The 18554-nt window shown below is 45.5% G+C and overlaps 1 protein-coding gene across 6 annotated transcripts in view; it reads right to left on the reverse strand.

The window, feature by feature from the left end:
* DENND1A (DENN domain containing 1A) overlaps positions 1–18554 on the reverse strand; it is a 541841-nt gene that overhangs the window by 175127 nt on the left and 348160 nt on the right. For all 6 annotated transcript variants that reach the window (XM_012532876.3, XM_033427225.2, XM_033427223.2 and 3 more), the window contains one exon: positions 7047–7148. In XM_012532876.3, coding sequence (XP_012388330.2) covers positions 7047–7148 — 102 coding nt within the window. The remainder of the gene's footprint in view (positions 1–7046; positions 7149–18554) is intronic.

Consider the following 18554-nt stretch of genomic DNA (forward strand, 5'->3'; position numbering starts at 1 on the left):
TCTCTTGTTGCGCAGCACAGGCTCTAGGTGCGCAGGCTCAGTAGTTGTGGCTCATGGGCTCTAGAGCACAGGCTCAGTAGTTGTGGCACACGGGCTTAGTTGCTCTGTGGCATGTGGTATCTTCCCAGACCAGGGCTCGAACCTGTGTCCCCTGCATTGGCAGGCGGATTCTTAACCACTGTGACATGAGGGAAATCCTACAATATACATTTTTAACTTAATAGTCTACTTTCAAATAATATTATAACAGTTTACATATAATTTAAGAACCTTAAAACAGTATACTTCCATTCTCCCCGTCCTTTGTCCTACTGTTGTCATACATTTTACTTCTACGTACAGCACATAATACACTGATACTATTTACTTTAAATACTCATTTATCTTTTATTTTTTTGCGGTACGCGGGCCTCTCACTGTTGTGGCCTCTTCCGTCGCGGAGCACAGGCTCTGGGCACGCAGGCTCAGCGGCCATGGCTCACGGGCCCAGCCGCTCCATGGCATGTGGGATCTTCCCTGACCGGGGCACGAACCCGTGTCCCCTGCATCGGCAGGCGGACTCTCAACCACCGCGCCACGAGGGAAGCCCTTGCCTTTATTTTTGAAGGATATTTTCACTGGATATAGATTTCGAGGTTGAAGAAAATTTTCCTTCATTACTTTAAAAATGTCATTCCATTATCTTCTGGTTCATGTTGTTTCTTACAAGAAGTCTTCCGTAATCACTTTTTTCTTTTACATAATGTGTCTTTCTTCTTTAGCTAATTTTAAACTTTTCTTTGTATCACTTGTTTTGAGTAATTATCATGATGCACCTTTGTGTGGTTTTGTTTGCGTCTATTATGCTCGAGGTTCATTCAGCTTCCTGGAACTGAGTTGATTGTTTTCATCAAAACTGAAGAAAAATTGTCTATAATCTCATTAAACATTTTTTCTCTCTCCACCCTCCTCTCCTTCTAGGATTCTAATTACATGTATGTTAGTCCTTTTGATATTGTGCTATGGGTCCTCGAGGTTCTGTCAACCTTTTTCAGTCTTTTTCCTTTCTATGCTTCATAATGGATAGTTTTTATTGCTATGTCTTCGAGTTCATTGATCATTTGTGCTGTAGTGTCTAATATCCTTTTAATCCTATCAGTGAAATTTTCATTCCAGGTATTATATCTTTCACCTCTAGATATTCCCTTTCATTCATTCTTTTTATAGCTTCCATTTCTCTCCTCATTTAGTTCAAGTCTTCCTTTAAATTCATGAGCATACTTATAACTTTTATAATGTCTATCTTAAGGTTCTCATCTGCTAATTCCATCATATCGTCATTTTTGAGTTTGTTTCTGTTAACTAATTTTTCTCTTGGTTACGGGTTACATTTTTCCTGATTCTCAACATGTCTAGTATTTTTTTTTAACATCTTTATTAGAGTATAATTGCTTTACAATGGTGTGTTAGTTTCTGCTTTATAACAAAGTGAATCAGTTATACATATGTCTCCATATCTCTTCCCTATTGCATCTCCCTCCCTCCCACCCTCCCTATCCCACCCCTCTAGGTGGTCACAAAGCACTGAACTGATCTCCCGCTGCTATGCAGCTGCTTCCCACTAGCTAGCTACTTTATGTTTGGTAGTGTATATATGTCCATGCCACTCTCTCACTTTGTCACAGCTTCCCCTTCCCCTTCCCCGTATCTTCCGGTCCATTCTCTAGTAGGTCTGCATCTTTATTCCCGTCTTGCCCCTAGGTTTTTCTGACCTTTTTTTTTTAGATTCCATATATATGTGTTAGCATACGGTATTTGTTTTTCTCTTTCTGACTTACTTCACTCTGTATGACAGTCTCTAGGTCCATCCACCTCACTACAAATAACTCAGTTTCATTCTTTTTTATGGCTGAGTAATATTCTGTTGTATATATGTGCCACATCTTCTTTATCCATTCATCTGTTGATGGACACTTAGGTTGCTTCCATGTCCTGGCTATTGTAAATAGAGCTGCAATGAACATTTTGGTACATGACTCTTTTTGAATTATGGTTTTCTCAGGGTATATGCCCAGTAGTGGGGTTGCTGGGTCGTATGGTAGTTCTATTTTTAGTTTTTTAAGGAACCTCCATACTGTTCTCCATAGTGGCTGTATCAATTTACATTCCCACCTGTCTAGTATTTTTTTTGATAGGATGCTAGATATTGTGAACGTTACATTGTTGGGTGTCAGATTTTGTTGTCTTTTTTAAAAGAGGGTTGAAGTTTACTTTGACAGGTTAATTTTCCTGTATATCAGGTTGATCCTGATAAGGCTTAAAAAGAAATGGTTTTGTTTAAAAGTTTTTACTGAAGTTTAACATACATACATAAAAGTACACATATCATTTGTGTACAGCTTGATAAATTCTTGCCCACATACTTGGCACTCAGATCAAAAGCCAGCACGTTACCAGTATCACAGAAGATCTGTCTTGTGTTCCTCAAGGCTTGATTTTAAGCTGTGTTAGGGCAGGGCGAAAATCATCTTTACCCTAGAGCTAATTTAGACTACTACACCAAGGCATGGCCTCTGTGGGTCTCTAACGACTGCCTGAGTGATCAACAAGATCTTACTCTGGCCGGCTGGAGCTTGAATGGCTCCTACTCTTAGGAGCTCCCCTCTACACACGGGCAGATCAGCCTACAGAAGGTTAGTGAAGGGGACTCAATTCAGATTTTTGCTGAGTAGCTCCCTCCTATCTGGTACTCTGACCCACAAATTTAAACCACCTCTCCCTCAAACTCAGATCTCTACCCCCTTGATTCAGCAAGATGGTGTGCTTTGCTGGGGAGTCCCCTCTGGCAACAGGGTCCAGAAAATGCCTCAAGGCAGAAAGCCAGGGGGATCACAGGCCTCTTTTCAATTGCTTCCTTTCTCTCAGGGATTATATTCCTGCACTGCTTGTTGTCCAATACGTGAAAACAGCTGTTTTCATATTTGCCCAGAGTTTTATTTGTAAATGGAGGGAGGAGAAATTCAGTTCCAATTATTCCATCATGGCTAGAAACAGAACAAAGGCCTCTTTTAATAAAATTTCCAGCATGGATGCCATGTTTTGCAACATTTCATCTACCAAAATAACCCAATCCACATGTCCCTTCCATCCTTCCATCTATCTATTCAGTGGCTGCTACATCCCTCGGAAACAAAGATGAATAAAACTTGATTCCTGCCCTCAAAGAACTCACAATTAAAAGAGAAAGCCAGAAATGTGTAATAAATTATACCGCTGGATGGTAAGTATAATTTTATAAGCAATATAAGGGTTTGAGAGGACAAAAAGAAAGGTACGGTCAAATCTACTTGGAGAGGTCAGGGAAGGTTTTTACAGACTTAGGTTTAGCCTAAGTTTTGAAAAATGAGTTTCATTTTTCATTAGTGATTGACAGATGGGGTAGGACATTTGGGACAAAAGAAACTGTATGCAAAGTATAAAGTCATGAAACAACATGTAAGCTTGGGAGAACTACTAATTCCAAACACCTATAACATAGGGTTTGAAGCAGGGACAGGAAAGAGCTAAAGTTATGGGGAAAAAATGGGAGGATCCTATCATAAAGGAGGGCCCTGCATGCCATGCTAACCATCATTTGCATCCGTAATTCATCATCATTGACTACCACCTACAGAGCTCAGAGGATAACTGCTTTATACATATTATATTCATTACATTTAATTCACACAACCATATATTATAAGGAAACTAAGGCTCAGAGAGCTTACATAATTTTGCCCAAGATCACATGATTAGTAAGTGAAGAAGCCAGAATTTAAACAAAGGTCTGATTCCAAAGCCAACAAAAGAAACTTGCCTCTAATCTGTAGGCACTGGGAAGTTATAGAAGGATGTTTTTGTCTTCAGAACTTGTTTTTTGTTTTTAAAATTATATTCACTGATGAAATGGTTTTCAGTAGGAAGAAATAAAGTTAAATTTATGTTTTGGAAAGGGCTCTCTAGTACATGAGGAAGAAGGGCTGGAGTCTGAAGAACCAGTTCAGAGGCTGAGGGAAACAGTACAGGAGAAAAATAAGAGCTTGGACTAGGTGGTGTTTAGGAGGGATGGAGACAAGGATTTGGGAAAGTTTAAGAAGCAGAATCTGTCAGATGCAGTAAACAAGTAGCTTTGGCAAAAGGGGAGATTGTGAGGTCAACTGTGGACATGCTGATACACTGAAAGGACCTGGTTCTGTACCACGAGCAGAGGATGCAAAGGTGTACCGGACAAGATTTCGCCTCTCAAGGACTTGACAGCTCATGTAGCCTCAATGAAGGCAAGCACCTTTCAACACTAGATGGGGTGGACATCATCAGCGCCCCGTGCTTCAGCCCCAACAGACACTGGCTCTGCTGCCACAGGCCCAGCATCCAGATCTGGGACTTGAAGGGCAAGGTCATTGTAGATGAACTGAAGCAACGAGTTATCAGTACCAGCAGCAAGGCACGGCTGCCCCAGTGCGACTCTGGCTTCGTCTGCTGTTGGCCAGACTCTGTTTGCTGGCTACACGGACAATCTGGAACGAGTGTGGCAGGTGACCATAGACACCCACTAGAGATACATGGCAGAGCTTTAAAAATAAAAGACTGGTTTTCTGAGTTAAAAAAAAAAAATCAAATCTATGAATTCCACTGAAACACAGTAAGTACTATATGGACCATATTCCCTCCTCACTACTATCTTGGAATCTTTGATGAGTCTAAAGCCCCATTCTGGAAACAACTGCTGTGGAACATTCTCAACCCTCCACAAACCAGCTTGCAAATGGGAGGTCCTTTTCATGTGGGCTGAGAACTGTTAGGACATGGAGGGAACCAACTGTCCTCTAACTCTGGCTGTAATTATTGACAATGATTTTTATTAAGAACAAATGCAGCACCATTTATCAAACACTGACAAGTGAGCACGGTGTCAAGCACCTGATGAACACCCCCATCTCACTTACCTGCCACAACGATCTAATGACAGGCCTAGCAGTCCTCTTTTGAGGATGGGAAACTGAAGCTCAGAGAGGGAAAATAGCTTGCTCAAGTTTCCTTGGTTCCCTGAGGCCACCTCACTGATCACCTGAAAGGCAACTTGGAATGTGCCATCTGCATGGGCCTTCAGTGCCCTCTCCCTGGGCTCCTCTGTGCCTGATTTCCTATTTTCTTTGTGGCCCCTGTTACGCTATACCCTGAGATATATGTGATTCACATGTCTGTTTCCCCCACTGGAATATGCTCTTTGAAGGAAAGGACTAGATCTGCTTCATCTTTGCTATTTGATGCCCAGCCCTGGCTCAGAGCACTGCATATGGGATAGTCAGTCCACTCCATGGTTTCTGAGCCATCAGTCACTCATCTTAGGCTGCCTGGGGCCCCTGGCCATTCCTTGTACTTCAAATACCCCAGGCTCACTTGCCACATTTATTCAGCACTTGCAAGGTCCATACCTAAGACACCCATGACTTAAAGGGAGAACTTTTCCACTGAAAGGGAACCGGAATAGAAAGCTCAAATTCCTTGGACCAAAAAGAACTCAAATTACAGCCCAGAGGCCCTGAGACACCAACCACGTACCCTGTCCTGACATGATCAACAGCAAACCTCATAGGGTCTGGCACTTGTATTTTTCCTACGCTGTCATCTCTCTCTGCCTCAGAGTGGGACCGTGTACACGGACTGGAGACAGCACGGGCTGGGTGTCATCCAGACTAGGCTCCAATCGCAGCTCTGCCCCCACTAGCCGTATGATCTGTGGCAAGACACGTGCTCCCTGAGGTTCTTTTCTCCCTCACCTACTCCATGGGGCTAGGATGCCAACTGAGTGAGACCCCGAATGCAGAAGGCACCTAGGGGGCAGCGGGGCTCGGGGGTCTGTGGAGCGACAGAGCTGGGTTCACTTCTTGGCTCCCCCTCTTTTTAGCTCTGTGAGGTAAAGTGAGGATAAGAGAAATGCCTTCCTCAGAGTTGTGTGAAGAGTAAATGGGAAGTCAGTGATGAGTGTTTAACACATAGAAGTCAATGAATTGTAGCCACTGTTTAATTATGGCACAAAGGACACATCCTTACAGAACACAAAGGACCCCCCAAAATCTCACAGTGAGTTAAGAGCAGAGGAGTCTGAAACCCTGCTGCAAACCATTCACCAACAAGCAGCAATCTCTCCCAGACAGCTAACCCCCAAGTGCCACTGGGACTCCTGGCAGTAATGCAGGGGCAGTGGCCACCTGCCACCACGCAAGCCCAGCCGCGCATCAGCACACATGGCCAGGAACACCGACTCCTTCCAGTCTGTAAGCCAGTGTGACTTTACAGACTTTCTCGCAAGCAGAGTTTTGGAGGCCAAACCACAAACATCAGAACTGTACTTCCCAGGGAGCCCCGACCCTCCTCATCCGTATGAACAATGCGGGAGGCTGGGTCTACTTCGAACAGCCACCCACAAGGCAGCTCTGGGTGGCAACATGAGACAGGTGTGTGGTCAGATGTCAGTGTGGCAAATGTGGCAGCCAGTTGCTTTTCGCTAAATAGGCCCACCTTCTGTCTAGACCTGAGGTAACTAAGAAAGATCTAGGGTGCGTGGAGCCACATGCAGAGCGCTGGCAGTAGACACCCCGCTGCGTGGGGACAGCTGCGTTTGACGATGGCACAGGAAAAAAAACGTAGGTCTGAAGTGCCCCAAGTTGCTCACACTGAAGCCCTTCCACCCGCCTTCAGTGGGGTTACCCCGGGAGGCTGTCCTGCTCTCTGGACACGGCAATGGCAATGAGGATGGCAAGACCCCCAGGCTCCACAGAAAGAGGGGCCGTCTAGACCCTGGGGTCACTTCAGATGAGGGTTATGAGAGCAAAACAAGACTAAAAAAATGAACCACCTCCCAACTGCCTTCACTGAGACAAAGGTTCCAGAGGTAACAGAAACCAACCGCAGTTCTTAGGCTACAGGAAAACCACAGCTGTATCCATCCCTTCTCCTCCCCAAAGGCATGTTCACGTCCACTGCATGAGCTCCCGGGAGTCAGAACTCAAGGGCTCATTACCCACCACGTCATTCGGGAGGCTCTGGAGGTCATCAAAGGGGGTTTCCAGGGTGTTGGTGTCCACATTCAGAATCACGACATCATCCAGGGCCATGTTTCTGACTTTCTGCAAGTAAGAAAAAAATCCAGAAGAGAAAATCATTGAAGCCCCACGAAGACACAGGCATTTCTCTGGCTTTCTCTGGGAAAGGGGAGTAGGGAAGAAAAGTGACATTTGACAAAGGTATACTCCGTGGCAGGCTCAATGCCAGGCAGTTCACATGTGTGAGGCCATTTAACTGTGACAAAAACTCTGTGAGCTTGTATGGTCATCCCCAAGTCCCAGGAGTGGAAAGGGTTTCAGAGACTAAGTTAACATGCCCTAGGTCACACAGCTAGGGGGAGAGATCTTTACACCCCAACATGATTTATTTTCCTATATTTTCAAATTAAAAAAGAAGAAGAAGAAGAAGAAGAAGCTGAAGTCTAAACCTCTGGCTCCAGGAACTCTGATATACAGCTAGGGTCTTATGACAGCCCCATTCAACCCATCCCCTCTCATTTACCAAAGACTACTTGCCCATCTCTGTCGGCTCTTGGCATTTTGGGGTATGGAATACGTTGTACAGCCTAGTGTTAACACATTAACATTTCTCTTTAACATTAAGTAGAAAGGTCACACTTTCAAACTGGTTCCATTTTCCATAGAAATCCAGCTAGTGAATCATGGCTCCGAGGCTCTGGCCATAACTCGTTATTCTACTGGTACAGTAGTAGGAAGGGTAAGGGAGACTTGTGCCTACTAGGTGCTCGTGTTTGGTGAGAGGATGAAGGTACAGTATGGAGAAAAGAAGAGCCCACCATCTGGGAGCAACTGTCCATCGTCTGTAGAAGTATAAGACTGTATGTAAGCTAGTTTTCAATCACACTGTTTACCCACCGCTAGAATCCATCTCTACTTCCCTCCCGCCTACCTACCACTTCCAATCTCATTCAATCCTCTTACCCCATCATATATCAAAGCTCATTTCTTTAGAGTCTAGAACCTTCATTTTGTCCTGATTAAGCAGAAAGACCCATTTGCTAATGCCCTGGAAATGGACAACAATTAAAGTGTAGTAGATGCCTACTAGTGCTTGCTCTGTTTTACTTACTAATTCTCATTTAATTCTTATCAAATCCTGCAAAGTGCACACTATTACCTTCATGTTAGGTAACTTGAGGAAAATGAGGTTCAGAGAGGTGAGGTGAGTGGCAGAGGTAATGCAGCACCGGCCACCTCCACAGCTCATATTCTTGCACTGCACCTCAACCTCTTCGTCATCAGACACCCCCAGTGAAACTGACCTCTGCCATCCTTGTTCCTCTGAGCCCTAGCACCCCTTTGCCTGCCTGCCTCCCCCTGCTGGCCCCAGGAGCCCCCTCCCTCAGGGGCTCATCAGTTTGGTTCAGCACTGCATAATAACCAGCACCCAACAAAATGATTGGCACGGGCTTCCCTGGTGGCGCAGTGGTTGAGAGTCCGCCTGCCCATGCAGGGGACACGGGTTCGTGTCCTGGTCCGGGAAGATCCCACATGCCGCGGAGCGGCTGGGCCCATGAGCCATGGCCGCTGAGCCTGCGCGTCCGGAGCCTGTGCTCCGCAACGGGAGAGGCCACAACAGTGAGAGGCCCGCGTACCACAAAAAAAAAAGAAAAAATGATTGGCACTTGGTAAGGGCTCATTAATATCGGTTGATGTTTGTTGTCTCAAATCCCAGCCTCTAGGACAGAATTTTCGTACCTAAGTAAACATTTTGAGATTCTTCCCAGCAGGAGGGTTGGAACCATGCTGGTCAGAAGCCTCCCAGGGTTGAAATAACACTCCCAGAGGGCAGGATCCTGGAACCCTTCCACTCAACAAGACCAGGAGCCTCAAATTTCTTCTGCTGTTGACTTTTCCAGCGGCTAGTCAGTCCACAAACCTATCAATCAATTCATACATTTACTAAATGCTTCCTGTGGGCTGAGAGCCGCAGGGGAGGGACAGGTTTGCCTACTTAGAAGTTTATTCTTTCCTCCAAACCCCAAAACTGATATTAACTGACTGCTTTATTCACAGGGTAAAAAGCTATCAGCAAACAGCATTGATAACTAGTGTTTCACAAAGCACAATCCCATTTTACAGTTGACAACATTAAGCCTCATGGTGAATTGTCCAGGGCTCCTTAGCTGCCTCACTTTGCAGTCCGACAGGTTAAATACTTCGCAGTGCACGGGCAGGAAGTTACAAAACAGCCTCAACAAGAACCTTTTTCACTTACATCACACTTCAGAGCTCTCAAAGTACTTTCACACAGATTCTTTCATTTTCAACAGCAGCTGGAGGTGAGGGATCACCATTTCAGAGACGAAAAACTGAGGCTCAGAGAGGTGAAGTGGCTTGCCCAAGGTTATGTGGCTACTAACTGGCCTCTTCATCTGTAAAATCGAGAAGATAGCTGTGACTGCTCACCCCACCCCAGCCCTCTTCCCCGGGGCTGCTGTGCGAATCAGAGGTGGTGTGTGCACAGCACTGGGCACACAGTAGGCCTCACAGTCACTATTATTATTGCTTTTATAATATACACGTCACCCACGCCAGTCTGGAAACTGTAGCGGCAGTGGCCTAAGGGCAAAAATCCTCTGGCCCCTCTTGGTAACTGCTGGGCTCTCACTTCAAAGGCTGAGACTGGCGCTGGACACGGAATCGGAGAAGGGGCCACGAGGGGCTCCGGAACTCAGCCGGTGACTCCAGGCCTTGAGGACTGAGCTGAGGGTCGCTGCACCTCACAATCGCCAGTTTTGCCTCATCTGACCTCCAAAGAGCTCCAGAGAGCCCCAAACAGATGGGGGCAAGGGGCCCGGCCATTGGAGAGAAGCCTCGGTCTGAAAGGCCCAGAGACAGGGCTGTTGATTCTGGACCAGAATTGGGTGTTGTTTCTGCGTTCCCAGTGGGGGCCCAGTGACACAGACCAGCCCTTGTGGGCTCTCCACGGCTGGGCTGGAATGGGCTTTTGATTTCTTCCCACTCCTGCTTGGAGGACTTGCTGCTTAAGCTGTGTGGAGTGTTTACTTTTTGAACAATGGCAGCAGGCTGAAGAAGAGGAAAAAACCTGGCTCTTTCTTCTGACTTAGCAGGCCAGGGTCCCCTTAGTAACCAAAATGCCCGTGCACCAGGCTCCAGGAGGAGCTGGGTCGGCACAGTTTCCTCTCATAGGACAATGCTGCCCTCCTGGTGGTAAGGCCTCTTCCAAAGGGGCTGGCGGGGACTCAAGGGCCTTCCTGAAGCTCATGTTCCCAAGGAAAGAATCGGAGGCCAGCTTGGCCGGATGGTGCCCTATCCCTGAAAGGCTCAAGGAAACAAGAGGAATGAAGAAAGGCAAAAAACAAAACAAAGCCCCTCAAACTGGGGGATGGAGTAGGCGGTGCTGATGGAGAAGGAAACTGGGCCATTACTGGGTGACCGCATTTAACCCTGACCATGCTATGAGGGAGGTATCACCAGCTCTGTGGTAAGGAGGAGGCTCAGAGAGGTCAAAGAAACTGGTCCAAATCACACAGCTAGGGAGTGGCAGAGTTGACTTCTGAACCCAGTCTGACTCTTCTGAAGATGTCCTCAAACCAGTTGCTCAGACTTCAGAACAAGTATCTACGTAGGGCATGCAGCTACACCAGCACCCTGAGGGCTTGCTTTCTCTCACGCAAAATGACACGTCTTTTGTATCATAAAAATTACATATGTAAAAAAAAATGGGAAAGACAAAAAAGTTCAAAGAAGAAAACTGTGGTTATCCTAATCCCTCTACCTGGAGATAATGTTTTGGTGTATTTCCTTCCACAACCCTCTGCCCCAATCCCTACTTTTTAAAACACAGCTGAAACAATTTGTAATGTTTCTTTCTGATTTTCTCATTTATTACAATATAAGCAATATTTCACTTCATTAAAAGCTTTGTAAAGATCATTGCTAATTGCTACAAAATGTTCCACTTCATAGAAACAAACCCAATTAAGCCCCTTTTGTTGGCTATTTCCAGTTTTTCAGAAATTATTATAAATAATGTTGTTGTGAAATCTGTAGGCATAAAGCCTTGTGCTTTAGCATGGTTTCCTAGAAGTGGAATTTCCTTTCCACTTCTTAAAGAAATGTCCCTCTCAAATCCGACTTTGAGAGAGATATCTTTACTTCCAATTATTTTAAAGTCATTTTATCCACAGCTTGTGTTTCCTACTCTAAGTGAAGAAAAATCAGCAAAGACACGAGCAGATGTCAAAATAGTCCTCCAAAAACCCTACCCAATTAAAACACTTACTAGTACCGCAGCACACCGAGACAGCTCTCCGGTAGCTCGTCCCACCAACACATTCCCTCTCTTTTTAGTTACAACATATGCCAAAGCTCCTGCCAGCTGCAAACCCTCCCCCCACCAGACTCTATAGGCTTTTTCTCAGAATGAAAAAAAAAAAAAAATGATACTGACATGCACACCGGCTTTCCAAATGGCATTTCTTACACAGAGAAACACACAAAAATGGCATCTTCCCATAAATATTATTAATCAAAAATGTCTTTCCCTTTATACTTTGTCACGGACAGACTTAGTCTGACCTCTGCCTTTCGGGACAAGAAAGGGAAAAATCAGAATATGGGAGGTGGTCAGGGCGGCTGAATGGATACAGGCTCAATCTCATAAATTCTCCAGGTTTTCATCTGTAAAATGGGGATCACGATAGTACCCACCTCATAGAGTTGTCGTGAGGATTAGATAAGTGAATGTACGTAGAAGAGTTAGCAAGACTGCCAGGACATCCATAAGAGGCGTTCAACCAACAGCGGCTCTCTTGCCCGTCCGTCCCGTCTCCCTCAATGTTTCTCGGAACCTCAGTGGAGCCTGGCTAACCTTACCCCAAAGGGCCCGAGGGAGCAGAAAGTTTGCCTTTCCCCATGGTAGCCTATGGTTTACTCCCACAACCAGAAAAATACATCAATCTAGAGTCATTAATACAGGCATTTGACTCCTTCCCTGGTCTGTGGGTTTTTTGGGGCCACCAAGACAGATCTCTGTATTCTCAGCTCCTACCTCAAGATTTGGCCCACAGCAGGCAATTTATGAATGAATGCATGAATGAACGACAGGAAGTAGAGCCTAGAGAGGAAGCCCACAGGATCCGGAAGCCAGTCTGTCTGAGTTCTCACTTAGCTCCGCCACTCACCAGCTGTGTAAACTTGGGTATTTCACTTCATTTCTCTGTGCCTCAGTTTTCTCCTCTGTATACAGTGCTTACACCTCATGCGTGTGAAGAGGATTACATGGGTTAACATTTTTAAATCATGTAGACTAGTGATTGGCACATGAGAAGCTCAAGATAAAATAAAATTTAAACAAAAATGAATGGGGCTTCCCTGGTGGCGCAGTGGTTAAAAATCTGCCTGCCAATGCAGGGGACACGGGTTCAAGCCCTGGTCCGGGAAGATCCCACATGCTGCGGAGCACCTAAGCCCATGCGCCACAGCTACTGAGCCTGCGCTCTAGAGCCCGCGAAGCCCACTCGCCTAGAGCCCGTGCTCCGCAACAAGAGAAGCCACCACAATGAGAAGCCCGCGCACCACAACGAAGAGTAGCTCCCACTCGCCGCAACTAGAGAAAGCCCGTGTGCAGCGACGAAGACCCAATGCAGCCATAAATAAAATAAATTTATTTTAAAAAACCCCAAAACACTGCAACAAAATATTTTTTTTAAAAAAAGGATGGGGCTTCCCTGGTGGCGCAGTGGTTGACAGTCCACCTGCCGATGCAGGGGACATGGGTTTGTGCCCCAGTCTGGGAAGATCCCACATGCCGTGGAGTGGCTGGGCTCGTGAGCCATGGCCGCTGAGCCTGCGCGTCTGGAGCCTGTGCTCCGCAACGGGAGAGGCCACAACAGTGAGAGGCCCGCATACCGCAAAAAAAAAAAAAAAAAAAAAAAAGAGTGGTCTTTTGAGGGTGATGGAAATATTCTATATCATTATTGGTAATGGTTTCATGAATGTATAAAACTCAGAATTCATTGAATTGTACACTTTAAATGGATGGTTTGCTGTGTATAAATTACAGCACAATGAGTTGATAAACATATTAGCGTTATGTCCAGAACACAGAATAAAGTCATAACAGTGAAAAATAACAACGCATGAATGATGGTGATCAAATGCCACACGACAAGGTGATTCTTCCCTGAACCATCACCAATGTAAATTCTGATTTGCAGCTGTGTTTGGCTCCCTGCTTCCTTCCTTTTTTGTCTAGCCTAAGGTTTTTTAAACTTTTTTTCTACTCATACCCTTCTAGGATAAATATAGAATCCAATGCCCATGATATACATCCCTATGTAAAAGTGGGGTCCACTTGAGGATCACTATGCCTTCGGTGTATCTTCTCGAGTCAAGAAGATTCTACTGAACCTTACTTTCTAAAGTTGGTTGTATGAAAACAATGGGTCCCCTCAACTCCTGTGCTAAAATATAAAGTATCAGCTGTACCTTTTCAAACCACACCAGTCCTCTGCACAGATGGGGCTCACCCTGCCTATCTAGGGAGGGGATTGGGCAGCTAGTGACAAAAGACAGGATTTAGAACCAGGTCATAAAATGAAGAGCAAGGACTCGTGCTGGTGATGCAATCCAGGGGATCCAAAGAATGGTCAGAAGCATGTGCTGTCTCCCTCGCTGAGGAAGCCGGGGGCTGGAGGTGAAGGAAAGAAGCTGGTGCTGGACCTTGAGGAGCAGAGGCCCAGATCCACCTCTGCTGCCTCAGCTGAGAACGGGGGTCCTTATCTTGTATGGGAGTTGTTGCGGGGGGGGGTGTCAGTGAGGTGGCATGCATGGAATAAATGAGCCAGCACACGGTGAATCTCTTCTGTTGTCCTTTCATCAGGACCATCGTGAGGGCAGAGCTATGTCTTATTTGTCTCTGCATCCCTAGTGCCCAGCACAGTGCCTGACACAGGGCAAATGCTCATTAATTGGAGAATGAATTAAATATTGTGGCCTCTCACTCTACTGGGAGGCAGGCCTGGCACAGATGTCAATGTGAGCCCAAATGGACAATGTAAGCCCAATGTAAAAGTCTGCACAAGGAAGTGTGATGGGAGTAACAATAATAATGACAATGACAATAATCACATAAAATTATCATGATTAACGTGTGTAGAATTAATTCACAGTTGACATAGAAAGATAGGCATTACCATGGTAGCTTAAGACGTGGGTTCTGGAATGAGACAGCCAGATTCAAGCCTTGCCTCAGCCACAGAGTATCCTTCAGTTAGTTCTTCACTTTTGAGCCTCAGTTTTCTCATCTATAAAATGGGGATAATACTACCTACCGTCCAGCTGTGTTTGGAGGTTTAAGCAGGATAATACATGTAAAGAATTTAACACAGTACCTGATTGCAGTAAGTACAATGAATGGGAGGCTCTGAAAAGCGAGTTTCTATCCTTGCGATTTGAAAGTAGGATTAGAGTTCCAAGACTATACGAATTTGAACAACTGATTTTCAGACTAAAGGCAAAGGCTAATGACTCCACTATTATGATTCTGTGCCACTGAAAACTACCACCAACCTATTGTTTCTTCCTGGCTATGTCTCAGGGACATGAGCACATTCTCTGGAGCCAGACTGCCCGAGTCCGAATCCCAACTCCGCCAGTTATAATTGTGTTACCTTGGGCAAACCCTTTAACCTCTTTGTGCCTCAGTTTCTGCATGTGTCTGATGAGATTAAAATAGTACTGACATCCAGGATAATGGTTACTCTTGGGTCAGAGGGAGAATGACTACAAGGAGGCACAAGAGGGGCTTCTGGGGGCTGGTAACGTTTTGTTTCTTGATCTGGTGGTGGTTACATGGCATGCCTGCCTTGTAAAAACTCACCCTGTTCTATACTTTGGATGAGTGTACGCTTCCCATAAATCCCATACTTCAGTGAAATGTTTAGGAAAAGCAAATAATGTAGATTTCACTGGATTGTTATGGTGGTTAAATGAGTTAATATACGTATAGTACTTAGAATAGTGTCTGGCATATAATAAGCACTGGGTATTGACTATTATTATTATGAAAACAACATAGCAATAATTCTATGGATAAAAAGGATTCAATCTAGAATATATCTGTCAGAAAATTTGTTTGCAAAGGTAGACCCTTCCCGGACACCTATTGCTTCTCCAATCAGTCCTGTCCCCTTCTCCAGTTGAGGAGCAAAGCAGCAATATTATTGGGTACCTTCCGAGGGACATTTGCAGTCCTGAGTCAGCCTGCTTTGGGAGAGCAGCAGAACTGAGTAGGAGTCAGATTGGGCTTTGAGTTTTATCTTCTTTAATGCCTACTTACAGGACCCAGGGCAGGTTATTTAAACACAGTTGAACCTCAGTTTCTTCCTCTATAAAATGGGGCTATGACCACGTGCTACATAGGGTTGTGACAGGATTAAGTAAAAAGAAAAAAAAATGGAAAAATTCATTTTATACCTATGTGGCCATGTTCCCATCTGCCCAGGGTACTGGTCTTGGCTACAGGCAGGACCGTGCTCAGTCAGGGAGACAGCACATGCTCCTGACCATTCTTTGGATCCCCTGGATTACATCACCAGCACAAATCCTTGCTCTTCATTTTATACAGGCAGGCCTTCTCCTTGCTGGAGTGGCCCCTGAGGCCTGTAAGGAGTCTCCTCTCCTATGGCCACGCCAGCACCTAAGGCAGCACCTCTGACACCAGCATCTAGACCACCAAGCAAAGGGCACGGGTCTACAATGACTTCCTGCAAAGACACTTTGCTTCAAGAGGATGCATCATCCTCTTAAATCAGAGCATTATGAAGTCCACAGAGTGCTTTGCTTTGGCTCAGAGAAAGTCCAGTGTTTGTTTCTCTCTGAAAAAGGCACAGTAATATGGCTCCTGGCATTACAGTTTATGTCTCACTTAAGTATGACTTCTTGGCAGGTTTTTTTTTTTTTTTTAAAGTTTTGAAAGGTAGGGAATATGGTTAAAACAAAACCAAAAATTACATCTTCATAGTTCGTCCATTTAAACTTTACCCTAAACGACTATTGCTGGCCTTCACACAGTCCCCTCTTAGGCTGCCTATACTCCTGGTTACGTGTGGACTGAGGCACAGCTAACTTCCCAGGGGCCTGCACGGCCCGGAACTGTGTTACACGCTCCGCATCCATCACGTGCCTGATGCCCACAGTAAGAAAATGAGAGCTGCTAGCTGATGTGCTCCTCCCGCGGCCCAGCCCTTACATGCCGTACCATTTAACGCAATCCTCACGACACCCTTGTGAAGAGACAAGGAAATGCAGGGGCAGAGAGGTGAAGTAACTTGTCCAAAGTCCTATGGCCTAGCAGCAGTGGAGCCATAGCAGTTGAACCCAGATGGACACCAAGAACTCTGTAGTATCCAATGCACCTTACTAACTGCTCTGACACGTTGTTTCCATCACAAACATACTGAGCAACTGTAATTTAATAGATGTTTGTCAGGGACACACCAAGTGGCTTGATGGTTGGTCCGGACTCCATTAAAATTCTCAAGGGAGAGGGTTTCCTATGGAATACTGTACCCATTGGATGGATGAGGACACTGAGGCTAAAGAGATTAAACAGATTGCCCATGTTCTCACATGCTTGTGAGAGAAAGGATTTGAATCTGGGTTCTCCATGCCAACGTTCTTTCTTTCCACTATACAGCCCACATCAAATGTACTCAGATGCATGCGCATGTATATGAGAACATAACAAAGAACAGCACGGGGAGCTGCTGGCCTCCTAGGAGGAAGGGAAAGAGAAATCAGAAGGAAAGTGGAAAGGACAAGAAGAGGAAAGGCAAATATGCAGGTAGTCTAAACTCTCTATTCCCTCCTGAAATCTCAGATACACACAGAGGGAAGAGTGACATTTTCCTTCCCCTCCTCTGGCCCCAAAGGTCACTGAGCTGCCAAGCAGTTGATAAACGTAGTGGCTTTTCTTTGGAGCCAGGAGTCACTGATTTGCTCCTTCCTGCTCTGCAAAATTAAAAATCTAAGCCTGACAGTTCAGAGGACCCCTGAAAACACTGCTGGAATTTCCCAGTGTGCTTTAAACAGAAACAGAAGCTTGGCAGGGGAGGGAAGTGGTGTAAGCACCTCACAGGTCAGGCCAAATCCACTCCTCACAAGGTAGTAAGCACTGACTCTCATTAACAAGTCCAGAGATTTTCAACCCAGGTCAGCAAAGGGGCTATTTCTTCAGTAGTGCTTTCCCTCCTTTCCTGACCATCCATCCATTGGACATTCACTCATTCACCCATTTAGTTAGTCATGTCAAACTGATGGATGACTAAAACATGATCTCTAAACTCAAGGGGCTCCCGGTCCACTTGTGTGTGTGGGAGTGTGGGTAGGGCGGGGTGGGGTAAATTATAATCAATAAGAAATTATAAATCAATAAATTATAATCAATAAGAAAAGGCATAGTCGTATGGAGTGGAAAAGATCTCAATCTGGTGGAACATCTCCATTCACACAGAGCTTGCCCAGCTGCCTCCTCAGGACGGTCATGGCCCAGAGCTGCAGAGTCCCAAGGTTGGTGTCCTGGCTCACTCACTTACTAGCCAGGTAGCTTTAGGCAAGGCCCTTTGCCTCCTCTAGCATCAGTTTCCTTCTCTGTGAGACTGGGTCTTGATCCCCACCTTCAGGACTGTTGAGAAGATTAAAAGGAGTTACGGTAGGACACGTGCTTCCTAAAGGGCCAGCCACAGGGCAGAAGCTCAGTCAGTGCCAGCCAGCCTCCGTCTGAGATTTTGGTTCTGCCAGCTCTGCCAGCTCTGGGGCTCACTCTACACGTCCACCCAACACAGCACCACCATCCACTCTGGCCTCCACTCTGGCCCCCAAAATGGAGGGGTGAGCCCATGTGCACGCCTGACACTGCTGGGGTTTTGCCCCAAATTGAAACACCCTTCCTACTGCTAGAGATTCAGTTTCCACATGTGTAAAAAGAGGACAAGGAAGGCGTCAACACCTTTCACCACTGCTGCAAAATGCAAACGAGAGATGAGGTGGCAGAGCACTTGGTAAGATGTGAAGATGGCCCAGACATGGATCACCATGATTATCTCCATCCTGCAAAAGCCTGCTCTTCTACGAAACCTTCCTGACTATTCCTGCTCCCACAGCAAGTGGCCTTCTTTGGTCCTAAGCAAGTACAGTGGGCAACACATACTTGGATCCTCAATTAAAACCTGATTAGTGATGTTTCTAATTGTTTCATGTGTACCTGTCACTTTTCCCTTAAAGTAACTGGTTTAACCATTCTATATTTACATACACTGCAGTAACACTCACCACTGTCATCTATAAAATATCGAGTTTGAAAACACTATATTTTTAAATACCTGATTTCATTTGATCCTCATGGAATAGGCGTTATTATTCTCATTTCACAGAAGAGAAAAATGAAGCTCTTGTTCCAGGTCCAGAGTAATAACAGAG

This window comes from Orcinus orca, chromosome 6 (genome assembly GCF_937001465.1).
Source record: "Orcinus orca chromosome 6, mOrcOrc1.1, whole genome shotgun sequence".
Taxonomy (NCBI): domain Eukaryota; kingdom Metazoa; phylum Chordata; class Mammalia; order Artiodactyla; family Delphinidae; genus Orcinus; species Orcinus orca.